At 39.0% G+C, this 22,876-nt stretch overlaps 2 protein-coding genes across 5 annotated transcripts in view; one reads left to right on the forward strand and one right to left on the reverse strand.

Moving 5' to 3' along the window:
• cenpp (centromere protein P) overlaps nt 1-22,876 on the forward strand; it is a 122,017-nt gene that overhangs the window by 71,733 nt on the left and 27,408 nt on the right. The gene's annotated exons all lie outside the window — the stretch shown is intronic.
• Nucleotides 1,192-13,042, reverse strand: aspn (asporin (LRR class 1)). The gene is made up of 8 exons (XM_026167224.1): nt 12,259-13,042; nt 9,738-10,014; nt 8,390-8,502; nt 6,187-6,400; nt 4,835-4,945; nt 4,478-4,571; nt 3,946-4,084; nt 1,192-2,518 (listed from the first exon to the last, which is right to left on the reverse strand). The coding sequence occupies exons 2-8, from the start codon at nt 9,970-9,972 to the stop codon at nt 2,321-2,323; spliced, it is 1,104 nt and encodes a 367-aa protein (XP_026023009.1). The 5' UTR covers nt 9,973-10,014; nt 12,259-13,042; the 3' UTR covers nt 1,192-2,320.

Consider the following 22,876-nt stretch of genomic DNA (forward strand, 5'->3'; position numbering starts at 1 on the left):
TGTAATGGCAGAGAACATAAAGAACAAAGAAAACTTTTGTCAAATTAAAATCTGGTTCTGGATTCGTTTCCAGACCTCCACTGACACGGAGAGAAATGCCTCTAACTTTTTATTGTGCAGTGACATCTTCTGGAGAATAAATGTTGCTGCTCTTTATCAGCCTCATGTTAGATAAACTGGTCCAAGTATCAGCATTAGGCTGGATAATTCATTTTCTTGGTCCGAACTAATTGGTTTTGGACTAACTTGACAATATTTCATAATTAATGAAACAATCATCAACCTAAACTTTACAGCGCGTAGGTTAGAAGGGATTACCAAGATGTTTTGCTTAGAATCAGTTCTCAATTGCCCCTTGGGGATAATTAAGTCTTCTGAATCTGAATCTGAGAATTCGCTAGAAAACAAAAACAAACAATCTGATGAAGAGCAGGTGTCCTCGAAATGTCACCAGGCACAACAAATAAGGAATCTGGAGTTCTGCCTTGTGTGAACCGTTACTTCTTGTTCTTTGTCTCATCAGTTGGCAGCCATCTTGAGAGGGCACTGTGCAATTATTCGAGCATTTATTGTGAAGCATTATCTAAAAAAAAAAAAAAAAAAAAAAGTTTACCCCAAAGTAAATCTTTGAAAAGTTTTCCCTTGGAAGTGGGTAGTTACTTCTACCACACTTGTTGTTGTCAAATTCTCTGATACATTTCAAGGATTTTGGCATTTTTTGAGTGCCATGTCTCTAGTGTACAGAGACTCAACATTTGTCAATTTGCTAAAATTTTATTAAGGATTTTTTTCTTTCTTTTCCGTCTTAAAAATTTTAACTGAATAGTTTTATAAAGCTTGGGCGAAAATCCCTTTAAATGTTCAACATTTGCTAGTTTCTGATATTTTGTAGACTAAATGACATTCATAATGTTTAGTCAAAAATGTCTGAAGGCTGCACTTCACACATAATTTTCTTGATGTTATAAATAAAATTGTATGTATTTTATATTATGCAAATATAACCAAACTATTATTATTTTTTATTTAAGTTTTATAAAAAATAGACTTTAACTTTCCTTGGTTTCATTTTTGAATATGTGTATACAGCTTATTTTCATTTGAAAATGAATTAATAAAATTCTAAGATTCCCAAATAGAAATGATAAATTCACCTATTTTGTTTTTTAAAATAAAAAGTCAAGACTTACATGTGGAGATGTTCCAGTTTTATTTAGCGACATCCTCAATAAATATAGCACCATTTCAGATCAGAGACCATTGGAAGAAACAGGGACATGGTTGACCATGAGATGTTCTCAGATATCCAGATTATGAATCCTCCTATCTTATTATTTTAAAATTAACTGTAGTTCACATGGATGCTATAGTTCTCTTAAACAGGGGTAAATTTATACATTAGTTACAGGTAATCAGTATATCCCCAGTCCTGCAGAGGACGTATTTGCCTCAAGACCAATGTATAATCCAGTCTGACATTAGGCTGTCAGCTTCTAAATAAAAACATAACAAACATGCATTGAGATAATGTAAAATATCCACAGACATGGGGCTTCAAAGTGACACTTCATCACTGTGTGCAAAGTGCACTTCATAATGCCAACACCACTGACCGTACAGACTTCTGCTGGAAGAAAAAGATATTTCAGTATAGGTGTAGCTGTTCAGCTCCTGTTAGTGGCCTCTAGTGACTCTTCTACGATAATTACAACATCTAATTTGAAAAAAAAAGGCTTCTTCATAATACAAATAAAGTTTTTGTAAGTATTACAAAGACTTAAACACTTTTCTACTCTACATCTCATTAAACAATGCTTACGGTTTTAAAATTAGAAAGAAAATAATAAGAAAAAAAGAATCTCCTTTCTTTAAACAATACATGTACAGCATGTAATACCACTCGTATCATTGGGTGATTTTGCTCAAAAAGTGACCAGAGGGAGGCGCTTTATTCCTAAGAAAGTGTACAGAATAAAAGCTATAAGGCAAAAGCTAAACATCCTATCATGCACCTTACAAAGGTGAGCAGGGCGCTTGTTTTAAGATTTGATTGTAATGCTGTTCGTTCTGTGACATCCTTCTATTTCATGATGTTTGTAGCTGCTAAAAACATTTCCTAGTGTTATAACTTATGATATCATTTTCATCTTCATCAGGGTGTAAATGGTACTTTCATTCCCTGTGTGCTACAGGTTCAAATATACATCTTTCTAGTTTGTTTGTTTTTTAACGGTTAACCCTTTAATAGGAGAGTTTAATCTGTTTTTAGCCTATCAGAATTATTTCCAGCTATGTCCTTATTTTATCATTTCCCTCCACACTACTTTCTGAAGTTTCCAAGCTGTACACCCCTCCGTCCGGTCACGCAGCGAAAGGTTGCCGGCTGTATGGCCCAGTATTTAACAGGGTTGGCAAAGAGACTGATGCCAGTGTACAGGTTCTTCTTGCTGTCGTCCCTGATGGGACAGAAGTCGTTGATTCCCACACTGCTGATTTTGTTGCCATGGAGGAAAATTACCTGAACAGATGGACAGGATTTTGTGTTAGTTATTCTTCTGCTTTTTTTTTTTTTTTTTTTTTTTTTTACAGCAAACTACGCATGAGTAAAAGTTATGCGTTATTACTGCTTTATTGCTACACTGGAACCTCATAAACACAACCCAATAGGAGGAATGGTCTGTTAGGCATTACTTAATGACTCCAGGTTGCTAAGTTAAAGGAGTCTTGTCTTGCTTGGAAGGCTGAAATATATTCCTGCAAACATATTTTCCTTTTTTATTTACATTGTGACTGAGTCATTCTACAAGAACCATATCATGACTGTGAGACTTCTGCTCAAGCTACTCTTATATTGGAGTAGTGGTGGAAGCTCTCATGTTTGTTCCACTTACAGATTAGCAGCTGTGAGTGTATATAAGTGGAAAAAAGTTACACCAGGATTATACTCGCTTGTGGACATGCACACAGACGGCTGCAGACACCACAGATGTTTAGTTTTTTTGCCAAACTTTTGGAGTACAAAACCTTTGGAGTACACCATGAGAACACATCCAAAGTACATGTCACATGTCATACTTCAACAAGTACTTCAACAAACAAGTCTCACAAATCAGCAGACATCTTAAAACTCCTCTAGGCACTAATTTGGGCAATTATTTTAGAGGATTATATACATTGCACCTTTAAGTTTAAGTAAGGAATTATTTTGTCAGAAAAGGGTTTTGAAAAAGTGCATTCCACCTGCAAGTTTTTTTTTCTTGTAGTGCAGTGACCCTCAAGTTCACTCATATGAAATAATGAAAATGCTCAGATTAGAGGAGAACCTGCATACTCAGGGACATATAAAATATAGTCTGCTCTCACATCCACATGCAAGAATAGGCTTGCGTAAAAAAGACACTGAAGGTAATAATGCCAAACAGGCCTAGACATCAGTCAGCAATTCTTTGGCAACCACAGAGTATAAGGGAGGAATGATTTTTAAAAAAAACAGTTGGAAAGTGGTTGCTGGGTCTCATTAGGTTGTCTTTGCTTTGGTTGCTGAAGATTTTCCTGTTCACCCATAGTTTGCATGGAAGACCCTGACCTGTTTGGACACTCACCAGTTACTCACTGAATAATATTGAAATAGTTGAAAACCGAATGGAGGTTTCTGGTACAAGTTAAGCTACTTTCAAGGTGCATGAAGAATAGCAATAGCTTTTTTACCAATTTCACCTACAGCCAGCTAGCAACCTCCAACAACTGCTCACTGATCGGTTGTTGCCAGGGGGTCAACAATGAGTCTCTAGGCCTTTGTCAATTTGGTCTAAAACATCTGTTGTTATAGTAAAAGGACGCTCACCCACAAATAAAGTTTGCACAGTTATGACTTACAGAGGTTTGAGTTGTGCTGCTAATTTTATTTACCAAAGTCGCAGCATTGTGACAGTGTCCATATCTCACCTGTAGGTAGCGCAGGGAACTAAGGCCAGGCGGGACCTTTCTCATACGGTTGTTGTCCAGGTAGATCTCACGGATTTTCGGGGTGTTGGCAAGGCTGCCATTTTCTACATACTTGATCTGGTTAAAAGCTAGTCCTAGCCTGTAAAATTAACAAGTTATTAAGATATAGAAGCTTAAAAAAAATTTAACATCTTGCATAATTGCTTAATATCGGTCTGTTGTTCCTAACTTATGGTGCCCTGGTGGTGCAAGATTGCAGGTGGGAACTAGAATCAGTCTTTAGGAAATCATTAGTATCATGCTGTGGAGTGAAAACACTATAAATTGTGACAGTGTTTTTTTTTCTTTTAATTCTGGTGTCAGTTTTATTTCTGAATGTTTGAGTAAACAGTCACCAGTGTTTACAAATTTGTTATTCCTGTTGATTGAAAAGTTAAGTTAATCTAACCAAAAGCATGAAGGAGAAATCTGTGTTAGTGAAGGATGTCTTTTAAAAAATCAGCTTTTAGGTTAAAGGATTGGTGGTTTTCACCTCTGCAAGTTTTTATATCTGATGAAGTCTTCTATTTCCACCTTAGAGATCTTGTTGTAGTCCAGACTCAGTTCTGTAATGGAGGATGGGAAATCTGGAAGACACAACATACAGTGATTATAAGCAGTGTAAGTAGCACATTAAGATGATTTATTTCTTATGATCTTTTGTAATGATTTGACAAAAAACGTATCAAATTACATCATATTAATTGAAGTTAGTGGTTTTACGGCTAACTTTACTGTGTAGCTAGGTCCCAGTGTGTAAAACTGTCAGTGTATGAGGAGAAAGAAAAGTGTAAAAGCTTTTAAAATGAATTGTTTAAAACAGTAAAACATAACATGAGTGATATCCTACCTTTTGGTATGGAAGTTAGTTTGGCTTCCGCTATACCGATATACAGAGTCGACAGGCCATTAAAAGCTCCTATCTCAATTCCACTGTTGGTCAGAGGGTTGGCCCCCAGCTCTATTTGAGTAAGCACAAAACATCTGGTTTTATTATTAATGATTCATTATTTCAATAGAGAACCTGCATCAAGTAAAGTACAACAGATCTATTGTAATGACATTCTCATCTGTTGCTCTTGGAGATCTGTACAGCTTTGTTTACATTCTCTATAAATAGAATTAATCAATAAGCCTGGACAGCTTGCAAAGTCTTGACAATAGTCTTCTAAATGATCTATTGATAACAAAATCTTGGCTTGGTCTGCATAAGGTCTTGAAGTGATTGTGTTACTGATCGTATCATTCTGTCGCTGCTGTAATGGCAGAACTCTTTGTCCAAATGAAGTGTTATGTCTGTTTTCCACTGGTCTTTTGAAGGTGATTTATTGGGTTTTCATTGTTTTCTGTCTTACAATACACACTGTTACAATGATGGGTGCTCCTATTAAACATGGTCAAAGTTTCAAATAATGAGGTCATGTGCATGTATAAATATTCTTGTGAGCCAAAAGCTCAAGCCTAAAGCTCCACCATATCTATGTGGACATATTCACATTAAATTAGACTTAGCATGGTCAGTAGAACCCTTGCAGATATATGAGAAGATAAAATTTATCATACAAACACTAACAGTTATATAGTGATTAAACCACTAATACTTTGACCATTAAGAGGTTGTTTGTTTAATCATGAGGGGAACCTTTGAGGTACTCTAAGTAAAGAGTTTTTAGTTGCCTAAATTCAATTGCATGTTAACCTGTACAATGTTTTGGACTAACACAACTGACCTGCAGCCTAGAGCCACTATGATTTCCTTTAACCATCTAGTCCTTAGATTGATTGATATAGAGACTATTGATATAGGGTTTGGATGCAGTTGTTGCATTAACTATTAGTTTATCGATCTGTAACGACAGAGGTGGCAGATGATAAAATACTATATTAGTATGAGTAGGCAGTAGAAGTTGAAGGCAGTTGAAAGGCAGTAGCAACCAGCTTGTTTTATTATGTTGGATTAAGAGCTTTTTGGACCTTTATGTAAGTCTGTAATTACTATTCATGCCAGATCTAGGTTATAGCCATTCCTTCATTCTGTTTGATTATCTTTCACTGTTAAAGTAATGTTATTACCTCCTGATGATTCCTCTTTTGACTGAATAAATAAATCTTCAGACCTTTCCTTAATGAAGAACCATACACCACTGCCTTTAGAGAACAGCTATAGTTAACCAGACAGAAGAACCTAAAAGTGGGTCTTACCCAACACATGAAGTTTCCTCAAGCCCTTAAATGCATCCTTCTGAATTCTGTCGATCTGGTTTTCATGAAAGCGGAGTTCAATGACATTGGGAGGCAAATTTGCAGGGATCTCAATCAGCTGGTTGTAGGACAGATACAGCAGTCTGAGATTGTCCATGTTTTTGAAGGCCTTTGGATGAATCTTAGAGATCTTGTTGTTGATCAGAAACAGGCCCTGTTTTAGGGAAAAGGGGAACTTTAATAGAGCTTTATAGATTCAAATTCAGTTTTGCTTCATTTCCTGCACAAAGTTAAAGAGTGGAAAGTTTGAAACAGCAAAGAATGAACTTTTCTGGCCAACATTAAACCTGTGCTCGGTAAAAGGTTTTCAACAAAGAACAACATATGCTTATGATTGAAAACATTTATGTTTTGCTCAAGTTATGTTGTGCTTTTTTTGTAGTGTACTACAATAGTGAGACTTGAATCGTCATGAAGACTTTATTACATTTAGAATCAATGAGCAGACTATGAAGTAAACAACATTCAGCACTATCAAGATGCTGGTCAGTTGCACTATTCAAGCACTGTGACTAACCACAATAATAGCATGAAGTTCTGGTTTTGTTCAGTGTTTTAGGCCTTGATGTGTTTTATTCTCAGCTGAGAAAACATTGTCTACAGATCAAAGATAAAGCTTCTCTCAGCAGAGTTTTATAAAAAGTAGCTCTTTTTTTCCTTGAAGGCTGCTCTTGGACTGATATCAGTGCATTGTTTCTCCCTATCTCATAGCTGTAACAGTTACAAGACAGCATGGTCAGTCACTGATATCCTGGGGCTGAATGTGACTCATTTTAAATTTCAGAACCAGGTCTGTTCTTGTTGCCTTAGTACTAATTTGTGCTGTTTTTTTGTCTTTGGTGTGTCTCAGTTTAAAGGTCTAGGGAGAACAAAAAATGTGGCCAGTTTTATTTCAAAAGACCTCATCAGCTGGACATTATATTATGTTTATAACAACAGTCAACTTTTCCCATATTGACCCATGAGTATTGTGGGGTTTAAACTGCAAATTACATACATAATTTATTTATTAGCAGAAATATTTACATTTATGGTTTATGGTTCTAATTGTTTTATTTAATGTGTCATTAGGTCTGAATTTATGTAGTGTTAAGTGTACCATTAACAATTAATGGTTACCAGATTTTGTACCGTACTGACTTAAGTGACTTTGATGTTTCATTTTGGCCTCTTAGGGCTTCACAATTAATCCAGTTTTAGTTTCAGGTACAATTTTGGCTCCAAGCAAATATGAAAACAAGCTGATAAGATCAAACCATTATTATGCTGCATCCTTTCTTGAAATTATGCTTCACTTTTGTGTTTAATTATGAACCCAGTGCAATATTTCATTTAAAATGCTGCATTTTCACCCCTTCTGACTTCCTGCCGAGCTGCAATGCATTTAGGTCAGGCATGATGGATCTCTTTGTGGTAATTTGTGATTTCATTATAGACAAAACTATCCATGATCATTACTTTTGGCATAATCAGAAGTTTTTGCATTGTATTAAGTGTAAGAAACTATGCAGTCCTGCCCTCGGTTTGAGCTATTGCAGCTTGGATTTTTCCTAATTCATGGAAACTTTTAAACAAGAGGGTTTACTGGGGGAATAACTGTAAATGTAAATGCTAAGACAGCATACCATCAAACCTAATAATATACCTATGAGCTTCACCTAACTTTGTATTCTTGGGTTATTGTACAACAGGACATTTGCAAATAAACAAAGGCCTCAGTCACAGAGGTCAGTTTAGAGTTCTACTCTGCCCAGCTTAGAGCAGAAGAGCTGTGCTGATGTGTGAATACAGTATGTTTGAGTCAGCTCTTTTAATCTTTAGTAGAAAGATTGGTATGTCCAGTTATCCAGCATTATTTTTAATGATGTAATGCATTCCCCTCCATGTGCAGTATATGAGCATTGCTAAAACGTGCATTCTTTTGTAGTACTTGTACATAACATATGGAGGATGCATAATGTGACTGGAACTTATTTGCTTATGTAGTTTGGTTTTCTAAGGTGGACTGATCCCATTCAGTTACTACATTTGCTTGTAACTAACTTGCCGGCATGCTTCTTCATATATTAGATGTTAACAGTAAGTAGTTCTGATGTTCAGTGCACCATGCGCAGGGTAAACTAGTTCTTAAAGGATGCCTTACATAAAGCTTGTTGAGGTCTTTAAAGTCATCCTGCTGGATTTCAGTGATATCATTGTTTTGGAGATCAATCATCACTGTGTCTTCTGGAATCTTATCAGGAACAGATATCAGACCTGTTAAGAAAACATAAACATAAATGCGTATTTAAAGGAAAGAGTTGGATCAGAAATGATGGAAATAATTGGGGTTTTTTTTAACCGAGATACACATGTGAAAAAGAAATTGTTGTCTTTCTGATTATCCTAGGTCTCTGATAAAATATCAGTGGGTCATATGTCTGGGGTAATTATACCAAATAGTATTTCAGAAAAAAATCACAAGCTGCTGCTGCGTGTGCCAATAGTATATGAACGTTTGGTTAAAAAAATTTAAGTTATTGGAGTGATTGGCAGTGGACCCTTGGGTGTTTTCATAGCTTAATCCTAGTACCAAAGTATAAGAGAGCCCCACTTTACTGTAAGTTGGGCTTTTGGAGTTTAATGTACTGTAGTTCTTTAATGTACTTTAGTTCTAGAACTTTGACCACAAAACCAAATAGAAAATTTTAGTTTTTTGAAATGCTGGAAATGAAGGCTTTCCTGTTCCATTGGTGAGTTGTGTGTGAAAATTGTTTGGCTGCATTGCCCCTACATTTTAGAAAGTTCACATTAAATGTATATATGATGCCAAATTTCATCAGTGTCTTAACATTCATATATTTTGTTATATGACAACAGTTTAACAGTCAAATTGTTGTTAGTCCTGATCACTTTTTTAAATTCATATACTGTAATGCCTCCTGTAAACCCAAATCAGCAATGACTAAGTACTATCTCAGATATTCCTCTACAGTTTGTGGTCATGGTGATGTTAGTCATATATGCACCACCCAAATGCTGTTAATCAGCAAGGTTTAGGCAAGCATGTCTTACAAGATGTCATTAAGATTTTTTTTTAGCAATTAATGCTCAAGTGGATTTTGGAGACTGCTTTCAGTGGTAGATAAATCCTAAAACCTTGCAAGGCAGAGATTGCTGATATCCTTTTATAAAACTGATGTTAAAATAAATATTTATTTTAAAAAAACGTTTTCACATAGACAAATACAGCAACTACTACATGATTGCTGTTCTATTTTATGTATATGAGTGCCAGAAATAGAGAAGTAACTTAAGGCCAGACTAAACCATAGTCATATTTTTGTCATTGAATTTAACTGGAATAAACATAAGATTATCACTAGCCTTACCTATCATCTTATATGGCAGACTTAACATAGCGTTTTGAATTGAATGTGTTTTAGCACACTCCATGTTTCTAGTAACATAATATAACATAATGAGTTACTTCAGACTGAGTGTGTTCTAACCCTGGTCAGAGCACTGCACCACTCTGGGTGAGCAATGACAATGAGCTGGACAGTCCTCATCATCATAATCGTCGTCATCATCATCGTCGTCATCATCATCATCATCATTTGAATCCGACATCATGATTTCATGGATTTTTGTGTCATAGTTTTTCAGGTAGTCCATTACATTGATTGGTTGGTAGGGTTTGGCATTGCCTAGCGCCAGCAGGCAAAGCAAGAGGAAGATCCTCATGGTTTTATTAGAGTTGTGGTTAAACAGCAGCCAAGGAGAACTCTAGGAAAGACAGGATAAATGAATGAAAAAATGAATACATTTACAATTACAGTTGCATCGTTGCATCCATGGTTGTTCCACTGGTGATTTTTTTTTTTTTGTACCTGAACTTTTATTTCAGCCTGAACAAAACTGAAATTCACATACCAGTTATTTTTCTCAGCTCACTTTGTATTTCTAGTATAGTGTAATAACTGAGTAAAATGGTGCCTGCTAGATTTGTTAACCCCTCTTACTAGTGTTCTTATCATCCTTGTTTAAAGTAACTCAAAGTGCCATGTTTAAGTAGTCCCCAGTGTGGAGGTTGAACTTGATAGCATCACAAGAAAACTTTATTAATTAATTACCAGAATAGAAAACAACAGAACAAAACAGTTCTGGCACAGTATAAAGCACACTTACAGGATATAGTATTTAGTTAGCTGAGAACTGTCTATTCCAACCTTTTTTTAATCTAGTGATCTATCAGTCTTTTCTTGACTACATTTTTACTTAAAAAAAACTAATGCAGCTAGTGCCACAGTTAGGAACCACTGTAATGTATAATTGCTGATCATTCTGACTGTTGTGCTGCAGTTTTTCCTGGGTTGTGTTTTTTCCTAAAAACAATCCAGTCAGAGCTTTATAGGAACCACCATTCTAGATTGTTGGTGGTGTTGGAGCTTTATAAAACTAGTACTAATTTCACCATACACATGAGCAGTTTTTAGTGCATGAGTTAAATTTCATTTTTACAGCTTGATTTAAGAATATTACTAAAACAGTACATTTGAAAGTGCATGTGGACTTCCTGGAGAGATCAATTTTCATAAGTGCTACCCTTTTTTTCTACCAGTGTTTCCATGGAGCTCTCAAAACCTCCTCTGGAAAGGACTTCTTGCAGCCAACATAAATGTTTCTCCAGCTCTCACCTATTCACCATCTGTGGTCATTCACAACATGATTTATATATCCTCCTCGATTACATATTCACATAACCAGCCGAGAGAGGCTGACATTGTCTGGTTCCGTGCTTCTGCTAATCTTGATGGATTCTGAGCCGTGCAGTTCAACGTGCAGTCCACCCACAAATATGTGGTGGTGGTCGAGCATCCTGCTTTGACAGCAAATACTGCACAGCACCGACCCCCTTCCTCTGCCCCCAGTCTGTCTGTGTTCCACATGTGAACATTTAGCCCAAAAACAAAACAAAAAAAAAACTATAAATACATCAAATGCTTCATGTATGCTTTCCAATTGTGCAGTAAGTTGGGAATAATTCTTCTTTGTTGTTGTTTTCTTTTCACTGAGTCAAACAACCATTGAAACCTTAGAAGTTTCATTAACTGCAGTCTGACTGGCACAGCAAATATTTACATCTAAAGAGGCATTTCATAAGTATTCAAACCAGATGTCTTTCATTAGGACTCTCATAATCTTATTACCACTTACATTGAGAAATTATCTTTAATATCACTTGGTCTCAATTATTACATGTCTAGTCATGAAAAGGTCAGAAAATACTCGTCATTTTCCATTTCTAAACATCAGATGTCTTGTTCTCTTTGATCATCTGTCCTGAGTCTAAACATTCACTTTACAAACACCAAATCTAAAACTGAAGCTAAAACCAAAAGTCCTGGGCATGCTGATGATGATTTCAGAAATAATCAGTAAGAAATAGACACATTGACAGTCAACACTTAATTGATAGTCGGATTTATGCCTGAACCTTTTCTTTTTAATTTAGGGATTTTTAAAAATGTTGATACCATGGTTAGAGCCGTCTCCTATACATCTGGCATAGGAATTTTAATTAGAAACTATAAACTACCTTTTCCATGCATTTATGCATTTATTATTGGTACCATGACCGTATTTTGTATTTTTTGTCAAATGAGCAAAGACCCCAAGCAATGCATAAATGTATTACTCTTCTCAGTATAAAGCCTAAAACTAGACTGGTCTTTCAACATGAGACATATAAACTTAACTTCACTGTAAAATGATCTAAGCACAATCTTATTGCATGCAAGTAAGTATTTATCAGTATCAGGATGCCCTGCCATAGCCATCAGCAGTTTAAATTAAAATTGGCAGATTAGAATTTGCAGCCTAGTAATTTGGCTCTACCAAAACACCTCTAGTAACTTTAAAGGTAACAACAGAAGTCTTGCTAACTGACCACAGTACCATTAGCTTGCTGCATTAGAAATATGAATTGGTGTTTTTATAAACAAGAAATTAATCCAGGGTGTGTCCTACCTCAGCTGTCAGGTGTGTTTATGTCCTGGTTTAAACCCCACACAGTGAGCAGAGCAGCAGCAGGGTCCAGCTGGAAGGCTGAGAGTTGGATCCTCAGTCAATACATTCCCAGTGAACGAAGAACAGCATCACCCTTCCTCTCCGGGAAAAAAAAAGGGGGGGGAAAGTGGTCCCCTGAACACCCCCACCAACGGAAAATTTCCACTGGTAAGGGTGAGAGGTTCGGTTTTAGTAAAGAGCTCTTGATTCTCTGAGTGATCACACCATCTGTAGGCCTGTGGGACTAAGTTTGAAAAGGCATTGTTAAGAGTTTAGTCATGTGCTTTTCATCAGGAGCTTTGAAGTAATGCCAGAATAGTTAGATTCAGACTCCTGTATGCTCAAGTCTTTATATATAGAACATACTGGTAGGTCTGTCACCTCCCCTCCCTTCTCAGCCACATTAACTGTTTTACATCAGTGTGAATGGTTTCTTCTCTGAGGCACGTTGGCACTGGGTTAATAAAGGATAGTACAACTGTACAGCTGCTGTAGCGGTTTCGTTTGTCTAATTGAAACAACAGGGTGGAGTTGAGCCTGCCCTCTCAGAGATTTTAGGGTGATGGTGAAGGACTGGTAGACAGTTCATTTAGATCAATATTACTGAAGACTAGCGATCAGAAAATTTGAGGTAAACATGATATAAGAACACAGCAACAGTCTCTGAATATAGTTTACCCATAGGAAGTGGAAATGCATTTATACACTTTGGAAGAATATATCATATTATCAAAGTGGCTGAAGTATTTTATTTTTAAGCAAACAAAAGAAATGTTTGGCACTCAGTTTTCATTTTTGTGCACAAAAGTACATTTATTTGGCAGATTTACTTGTATTTAAACTGTAGAGATAAGTAGAAACATAACTGTTGTGCTTTGCATTTTTGCAAAGCTGCTGTCATGTCTGAATAAAGGTGTAAGGAACAGTTACATAACAAACCTTATGATATGTCTAGACCTTTTCTGTCTTCTTTCTAGAGCCAAAACTTTATGGAAAAAAAGAACTGAGAACAATTTCCGTTATATCAGCCCACAGGCAGATGTCCACAATTCTAAACAACTTGTTAAGGTGTATTACTCTTTGGCAATGAAGTGATACACTCTTAAGGTGATACAACATACCATTACAGTCAGTCAGAACTGGCAGCTTGGTGTTATAAATGTCCTGTTTGTGGATTTGGAAAGCAGAGACAAAAGATAATTGGAGGTGATGCTTTGCAACATCAAATTAAAGTTTACTATATATTGTGCTCTGCGTGATGTTGTCTTAACAAGACACAGTAGGAAATCTTTCAGCTTTACATTTGAAGCAGGAATGAGAAGTACCTCCCAAGAATGGAAAAGCTAACAGCTTGTTCCCTCAGGGGTTCAAGTGTTATACAATTCCTTTTTCCATTTACTTCTGGTATTTTCTGCTGAGCTGAGCTGGAATTGCACAACTTATGGCTGAGCCAGACCATCCAAATATGCCCTGGTTTGGCAGTCAGAAGACCCGAAATGGGATCGGGTCTGTTTTGGTTTTAGTGAATCGTCTTGGTGGGGAAATCAAATTTTCCAAACCATCACAGATCTGGTTAAATAATCATCACATCAACAAGGAGCCTTCTGACTTCTTTCATGTGCAACAAACTTTTTGAAGGAAATTCCTAAACGTAAGCTCTCAGTTTTATCACTTGTTATTCCTACCACTAGCTTTTGACTTGGTATAGCAATAAATAAACTCATGAACAACTTGTGGGAAACGCAGCAAAAATCTGATTTTACCTCCAGGCTAAAAAAGGGAAAACATCTCTTGTTCCCAGAAGCTGGAAAATCAACATGCCCTGTTGATGTATGCCTCTCTGATGTATGGGTAGAACATGTCTCAAAGTTTAACTTTTACTTTTTAAACTTTCACGAATATATAGCTAATTTTACATTACATTTACATTTTTGTGGTATTTTTCATAACTGGCTACATATATTTATGTAATTTGTCTTTTTAAAAGCGTGTTAAATAATGTGCTTGAGGCTAGTTGGATGCATTTAAGTAGTCTCACAGAACTATGTCCACTTCACGTATTAGATACCAGTAGCTTAAACACGTCCACCTTCTTGGTTAAAACCTCAGACTCAGTTTCCAGCTCCCCATAATCACAGCTTCATGGCTGTGTGCTGAAACAATAGCCTCTTGGGAGCCAGATTGTCAGTTTAAAAGATGCCATTTTCCCAAACACTGGAGGGATCTGATTAGACCATGATGTAACCCTACATGAGAGTTTTCTCTTTTTTGTGCCCTGTGTGAGGACTAAGACATTAAAGGTATTTGTCTGCACTGTAAGGACCACTAGCCCCACGGTATATCCTGTTGCGTCATGTTGATCTGGATGGTGGGTGGTCCTTTTGTCTTTCTGCCTACCCAGAAGCAAAGGCAAACTTCAAATTATTGAGCTTCTTTGTCTGAGCCAGGTATCCGTCATGCTGTCGTTTTCTGTTTTCATGCACACGAGCCCTTTGAAACCTCATACCTCTCAGCTGACTGGTCTGCCACAGAAAGATTTAATTCAGTAGCTGTAATAATCCAAAGAGGGGAAACTGGTTTGTGGTAGTGAAAATATTCTATGGCGTAATTGTTGGATTTATTGTCTTCAAACTGCAAATTAAATGTTAGAGATTATTTCCTGATGTGAGATGGTCTGCCTGACTGATGGAAGGCGGTCAGGATGTCTCTTCTCTCTAAGGATCTCATACTTTCCAACCCATCAGACGTCTATGACGGCGCTGGAACGGCTGGAACTTGTTGTGTTTTTGTGTTAAGGAGAATTTCCTCCATCTGGTAATTTCTTTTAATGCCGTAAGTCACGGGGGCAACTTCCAGGGCATCTAGCCAAAGAGTTGCCTCAGTGCTGTTGTTGCTTTAGTGCCACAGGAACGTTTTGAAGCCAGGAAACATTTTTAAAAGAACTGTGACCCTGCAACTCAGTGTGTTACCTGTTTCTGGCACTGTTACCCAGCCAGGCTATACAACAGAGCAGTGTTCACTAGCCCCACACTCCACCATGATCTCACCTCACCACAGTTCCACCCGACACTAATATTGATTATTGGTGTTTTGATTGTTTGTTTTTCTACTTTTGTTTTTTGTTTGTTTGTTTTAATGTGACATATATTCTTATTCATAAAACTAACTTTTGCTCACAAGTAACTGTTGGTCAGTAAGTACATTTAACTGCTATTCTAACTGAATTTAGTGATTTAACAATATATTTTAGGTATTCTCACATTGTTTTACTTCTAAATCTGTGTCAGTGGTCACTAGGGCTGCTACGATTAGTCGATTAGTCACGATTACATCAACTATCAAAATCGTCAACGACTAATTTAATAGTCGACACGTCGTTTGAAGCTTTGTAAGATCCCAAAAGACGCAGGAATAAGTAGTAGGATTTAAGAGTGTAATAACGGACTGTTAAACCCCGAAGAAGAAGAAGAAGCTGTGTCCCAGAATTCATAGCGCAGCCCATCGTTTCCAACAATGCTAGTTAGTAGGGATGGGTACCGGTGTCCGGTGCCATGATGGCACCGGTTCTGTCATAAACGGTAGTAACCAGACCGAAAAGCAGCGCACATTTCGGTGCTTTATTTCGGTGCTTTTTTTTCCTGAGCTGTGATACACTTTAGATTCTAGCCAATAATTTTACGTTTCCGAGGATAGTAGGCGGGGCCAGGTACGTACGTTCTGTTAGAGCAGAGCTACAGATTAAAAATGTCCAAGGCGAAGCGGTCAAAAGTCTGGCTGTACTTCATAGCAAAATATGCAAACTCAGCAGCAACAAGTGCTTTAAGCTGATACTGTGATACTGTCAAAGGAGGTAACACCTCGAATCCGATGAAACACCTGGCGATGCATAGCGTTTTTTTTAAAAGCCCAGAAATGCGCCGTATTTGATAGCTTGCTGCGAGACCTCACACCGAGCACATCTACTGCGGGTGGGTTGCCTGTTATGCAACATCCCCCAAAAACACGAAGAGGAGAGTCCTGGCCCCTAGCCCTGCCAGTGTAGCAGAAATGATGACGGATGATGGTGGCAGCAGCCGTTCTTCTCTGCGTGAGTAGCTAATTTACGTTGAGTAGGCTAACCACGTTATTACATTAATGCATGTAAGGTGAACTAGCAAACATCATCATAGCTACATGCGGCTGTCCTCTTGTTTGATGGCAGATGCTCCCTTCACCCTGGCTAAAAAGGCTAAAATGACCAAAGAAAAAGTGGAAAACAGTTAAACATGAGAGGTTTAGGACAAAGTTTGTTTTTTTTCCATTGTTTAAGCACTGCTTCCAGCCAAGAGTGATACCATATATGCCCCATAGCTGCAGAAAAGGCTAACATTGTTATATTTTTACAAAAAACAGCTGAACATGAGAGGTTTATGGACCAATTTTGTGTTCTCCATTCTTTAAGCACCGGTTTGAGCACCGGCACCGTTTCAAAAGTACCGATTTGGCACCGGTATCGGATAAAACCTAAACGATACCCATCCCTACTAGTTAGTTTTACTCTTATTATTCTTTCTGGGTCACAAAATAAACGTTTAACATATTTTCAGGCGAGAATGTAGCTGTGTAAACCTCAAATATCTGCTCAGTTTATCAAGACACCACATATTTTCAAACAAACATTTTCAAACATGATATATAAGTCACTTAGATAACTTAAAAGTCTTATTGTTATACCTTAGACACTTAAAGCTGTAAGCTAATGATAGTGCAGATGAATGCTGGTGCAATAAGCTGTATGTTTTACGTCCAATGGATGCATGGTCTGATTAGTCGACTAATCGCAAAAATAATCGGTGACTAGTCGACTATCAAAATAATCGTTTGTGGCAGCCCTAGTGGTCACCAGCAGTTTTAGCTTATGACCCCTTAAAACGAAGTAATTTTTGTTTTTGCACTGTGTTGGAATATTTATCCTGTACTTTACCAACATTTTGCTGCTATAGTTTGCATGCAAGACACAGACTTATCTCGAACAGTGTGGTCTTTTCCATCAAACCTTTTCCATCGAACCAGTATGTTCTACGTATACTTGTTGTAAAAAGTAGTCATTTGTGTTACTGTTACCTTCCTATCAGCTCAATGGGTATTCTCCTCTGAATTCTGGGATCAACATTAAAGAATCTGGCATAACTTTCACTCAGAGAATTGATGCACACTGGATATTTTCACTTTTTATGACCATTATCCGTAAAACCTAAAGATGGCTGTATAGAAAAATTCCAGCAGATCAGCAGTTTCATAAACACTCCGATCAGCCTGTGTGGCACCAACAACCATGCCTCAGTCAGACTCACTTACATCACCTTTCTTCACCATTGTGATGCTCAGTTTGAACTCCAGCAGGTCTTCGTTACCATGTCCTTATGCCTGGTTCCATACATTTGTACCATGTGACTGGCTGATTACATGTTTGCGTTAATGAGCAGTTGAATGGTGTGCCTAACAAATTGGCTGCTGAGTGTAAGTATCTCAGTTTTGACCAGTGAACAAAAGCATCATAGTCACAGTTTCTTTCATGTGTCTCACAAATACAAGGTTGCAAAGTTGGGGATACACTGTTATTCACAAAAAAACAAAAACACTGCTTCATTTTCCTTTTAATTTCATTTTTTTCCATTTTTATATCACAGAAATCAGATGAATTGAGTTCCACCTCCGTACTGATCTTTTGTGCCTGATCTTTAGTGCGCATGCGCATGCGCATGCGCTGGTTGGCGCATGCGCATGCGCCAACCAGCGTGCAGCCTGTTACAGTCGCTCCTGCTTTTCTCTTAGTTTAGCTCTTTTTTCTTACGTATTCTTTTTTTTTCTGACTTGTATTTTCCTCCGTTGTCTATCTCTTACTCAATCATGTGGATTGAGAGAGTTTTTGTTCTTCTGGTGGCCGTGGAACTGTTACTTTTATCATGGAACGGGACCGCGGCACATCTCCTACACGCACGGACTGTTTACTCCAGAGATCAGCTGATCGCCCTGATGCCGGCCGGCTCGCTGGCCAGGCCCGCAGAAGTGCCCGCAGAAGTACCAGCTGAAATTTGGAGGAAAACACATCGGGGATGCAGAGGTCAAGGACAGAAGAGAAGAAAAAAGGTGACGGTGAGACAGCGGAGGCTCGAAGCGAGGAGGAGGTTTAAACCGTGTCTGCCGTCTATCGTGATGGGAAATGTGCGATCGTTGGCAAGTAAAATCGACGAGCTCTCAGCACTGGTACGGAGTCAGAGGGAATACCGAGAGTGTAGCCTGATGTGTTTCACCGAATCATGGCTGCACCAGGTCATTCCCGATGAGAATGCTTCCGTGGAAGGCTTCCACACTGTTCGGGCGGACAGGGACAGCATCGCTAGCGGTAAGCGTAAAGGAGGTGGGCTTGCTGTTTTAGTTAACAACCGGTGGTGTAACCCTGCCAACATAACAATCAAAGAAAGGATTTGTTGCCCGGACACTGAACTGTGTGCTGTTGGACTCAGGCCGTATTATTTACCCAGGGAATTCTCTCACGTCATCTTGGTGGCTGTTTATGTTCCCCCCTCTGCTAACCCCACAGCTGCATGTGACACTATCCACTCTGCCATAGCTCGGCTACAGACTCAGCACCCGAGTGCCTTTATTGTGATCTCGGGTGACTTCAACCATGTATCACTGGACAATACACTACCAACATTCAAACAATATGTGGACTGTCCCACCAGGGGAGAGAAAACTTTAGACTTACTGTATGCTAACGTCAAGGATGCATACAGCTCCTCCTCCCTCCCCCCACTTGGTAGGTCAGATCATAACCTGATTCACCTCACCCCCCGCTATGTGCCAATTGTGAGGAGGGAACCTGTGACCACCAGGACTGTTAGGAGGTGGTCAGAGGAGGCAATAGCGGAACTACAGGGCTGTTTCGAGGTGACCGACTGGGAAACACTCTGTGAGCCTCACGCCGAGGACATCAATGGGCTTACTGAGTGTATCACAGACTACATAACTTTCTGCACCGACTCCATTGTTCCAGCTCAGACTGTTCATTGTTACCCAAATAACAAGCCGTGGGTGACTAAGGACATCAAAGCCCTCCTCAACAACAAGAAGAGGGCTTTCAGAGGGGGCAACAAAGAGGAGGTGAGGAAGGTCCAGGTGTTACTAAAGGACAAGATCAGAGAGGCTAAGGACAATTACAGGAGGAAGCTGGAGTGGAAACTCCAGCAGAACAGCATGAGAGAGGTGTGGAGGGGCATGAAGACCATCACTGGATTCAGGCCAACCAACAGCAGGGGAGCTGAGGGAGGTGAGAATAGAGCCGACGAGTTGAATCTGTTTTTCAATAGATTCGACACCACAGTGTCTGCTCCCACCCCCACAACCTCACCTGCAGTCAGCCTGGAATCCAGAGCCACACCACTGTGCCAGCCTCTCTCTTCACATGTTGCCTCCTGTGAGATTCCTGACACCCCTCCCCCACCCATCACCTTCACTCAATACCAGGTTGAGATGCAAATGAGGAGACTTCACTCAGGCAAGTCTGCTGGACCAGACGGAGTGAGTCCCCTTGTCCTCAAGGCCTGTGCCCCCCAGCTGTGTGGAGTCTTTCATAAACTGTTTATGCTGAGTCTGAGTCTGCAGAGGGTCCCGGTGATGTGGAAGACATCATGCCTCGTCCCTGTACCAAAGACGCCTCGTCCCAGTGGCCCCCAGGATTACAGGCCCGTGGCACTGACCTCCCACATCATGAAGACCCTGGAAAGGCTCATCCTGGACCAGCTGCGACCCATAGTAAGACCACATCTGGATCCCCTTCAGTTCGCTTATCAGCCTCGTCTCGGAACAGAGGACGCCATCATCTACCTGCTCAATCGTGTCTACACCCATCTGGACCAGCCGGCGAGCACTGTGAGGGTCATGTTTTTTGACTTTTCCAGTGCTTTCAACACCATCAGGCCGACCCTCCTGGGTGATAAGTTAGCAGCGATGCAGGTGGATGCTTCTCTGGTGTCCTGGATTGTTGATTACCTGACAGGAAGACCACAATATGTACGTCTCCCACAGTGTGTGTCTGACAAGGTGATTAGCAACACAGGGGCACCACAGGGGACTGTCCTCTCCCCCTTCCTCTTCACCCTCTACACCACAGACTTCAGCCACTGCACAGAGACCTGCCATCTTCAGAAGTTTTCTGATGACTCTGCGGTGGTTGGATGCATCAGCAGGGATGATGAGACAGAGTTGGTCGGGCTGTGGTCGACTCCTTTGTCACGTGGTGTGAGCAGAATCATCTGCAGCTCAACGTGGCAAAGACCAAGGAACTGATCGTGGACTTCAGGAAGACCAGGAAACACTTGACCCCTGTTTCAATCCAGGGGGTCAGTGTTGACATTGTGGAGGACTATAAATACCTTGGAGTACACATTGACAATAAACTGGACTGGGCTAAAAACACCACAGCACTTTACAGGAAGGGCCAGAGTCGTCTCTATTTTTTGAGGCGACTGAGGTCCTTCAACATCTGCCAGAAAATGCTGAGGATTTTCTATGAGTCTGTGGTGGCCAGTGCGATCCTCTATGCTGTTGCATGCTGGGGGAGCAGGCTGAGGGTCGCAGATGCCAACAGACTTAATAAACTGATCCGTAAGGCCAGCAATGTTGTGGGGATGGAGCTGGACTCCCTCAAGGTAGTGTCGGAGAGGCGGATGCTGTCCAAGATAAAGACAATGTTGGATAACACCTCCCACCCACTCCATGACATGTTGGTCAGTCACAGGAGCTCGTTCAGTGAGAGACTGAGATTACCGAAAAGCACCACTGAACGACACAGGAAATCATTCCTGCCTGTGGCCATCTCCCTGTACAACGCATCCACTTAACACACTGTTTGCTGCTACAACTACACATGTTTCTTTTCCAAATATTTATTTATAAGTGACTTATGTATGTATGTATGTATATATATGTATATATTGTACTATTCTTAGTTAGCGTATTGTCTGTCTTGTCTTAATGTTGGTTTAAAATGGAGCACTGTAACAAAAAATAATTTCCCCCAGGGATCAATAAAGTATTCTGATTCTGATTCTGATTCTGAATGTCTGAGTACATGGGAATGACTTTACAGTTTACTTTTTCAGTTACATCTCCTCATCCTGAGGAGCATGGATGAGGTCACATGACTAATGAGTATATGATTGCTCACTCACGTGTTTGATATGCAAGACTGATGAACAGAGCAGCTGTTTATGTTGGCAGAGGAGAACTCCCTCAGGAAAAACTTTCATCTCAGCTTTAGTTCAAGGGAGGAAAGTTTTCCAGCTCCAGGTTCAGTCAGATGACAACTGCCGGCATCTAGAAAACTTACCACACATTTGTGATTCTTTGTTTTATTGCTTTTATTCATTCAAATTAATTTTAGTCCCCATATAATTATCTAATATTTTCAGGTTTTTTACCATTAAAGAAGCTGAGGTTTTATGCTCCTCACAGTTTAGGTTTTTTTCTGTTTCAATCATCCTTTCGATGTCTGTGACTGAAGTAAATGATCCTAAACCTCAGGCTTGTAGAGGAAAATATTATGAATTGGTTGGCTTTTCAGCTCTGTTAATTGCAGCTTTCAGTAAATATGTATTACATATAGCTAAAAGACATGTAATGGAAGGTTAACTACATTTTTTTTCTTATTCTGTAAAAGTCATCATGGCTCCACTTTTTCCCTGAAGCCCAAGCTGTTAATTTGATAACATGAATATACTCCTAAATGTCCTGGACAGGCAGGCTGTGTAAATGATCAGGGGATCCAGTGCAATATAATCTAACTTATTTGGGTGTGTGAGGGTACTAGGTTTAGGCAGACTTCACTCAGACAGGAATGGTAACTTAAAGTTTATTTTTTCCGTGCATCATAACATTGTGCTAAACTGTAAAATATAAAGTTGACTCACCAACTTCATATAATTTAAGCATGTTGGCCAGCCAAGAGCAAATGAAAGGATATAATCTTCAAATATATCTTAAATTTGTGGGGGAAAAAATTAAAAATCTAAAGTAAATTGTTGAGTGTTTTGGACCTCTAGTGAGAGCTTTTCAAAGCAACGTTAGGGTAGAACGAGCCTTTCATGTACACAGTGGTAATACATTATATTACAATTTGCACAGCTTGAAAGCTGATGCACAGTAAAAGAGTTTAAATTATCTAAAAGTCTTGTGTGTTTCTGTCTGGGAAAGAAGAAGATTCAGTTAAAAGAAAACACAGAAGTACAAATTTACAGTAAGAAAAATAAGATATTTTCATGCAGCAGTATTAAAGTCAGAAATGTTTGGCCATAATCTCCATAAGTTCTTTAGCATACTCTGCTCCTACCTGGGATTAAATAAACCCATGTTAAGACACATACTATATAAAGCAGGATAAGAAGAAATAGAAGTTAACCCAGATACAGATGCAGTCATAACTTTGTAATGAATTGTGAATTCATTGTGAATTCTTTTAACCACAAAGTGAAGTGAAACAGTTGCTGTGCAGGATATACCATAACAAAAGCTCAATATCACATATGATGCATTCATC

The sequence above is a fragment of the Astatotilapia calliptera genome, chromosome 5 (genome assembly GCF_900246225.1).
Source record: "Astatotilapia calliptera chromosome 5, fAstCal1.2, whole genome shotgun sequence".
NCBI classification, from domain to species: domain Eukaryota; kingdom Metazoa; phylum Chordata; class Actinopteri; order Cichliformes; family Cichlidae; genus Astatotilapia; species Astatotilapia calliptera.

Bases quoted from the DNA above. Each gene is read 5' to 3' on its own strand.
- aspn (XM_026167224.1), bottom strand. From the start codon at position 9,972: ATGAGGATCTTCCTCTTGCTTTGCCTGCTGGCGCTAGGCAATGCCAAA. The intron at 6,401-8,389 runs GTAAGGCATCCT...TCCCTAAAACAG, and splicing joins AAGACCTCAACAAGCTTTAT to GGCCTGTTTCTGATCAACAA. The intron at 2,519-3,945 runs GTGAGATATGGA...CCATCTGTTCAG, and splicing joins GTTCCCTGCGCTACCTACAG to GTAATTTTCCTCCATGGCAA.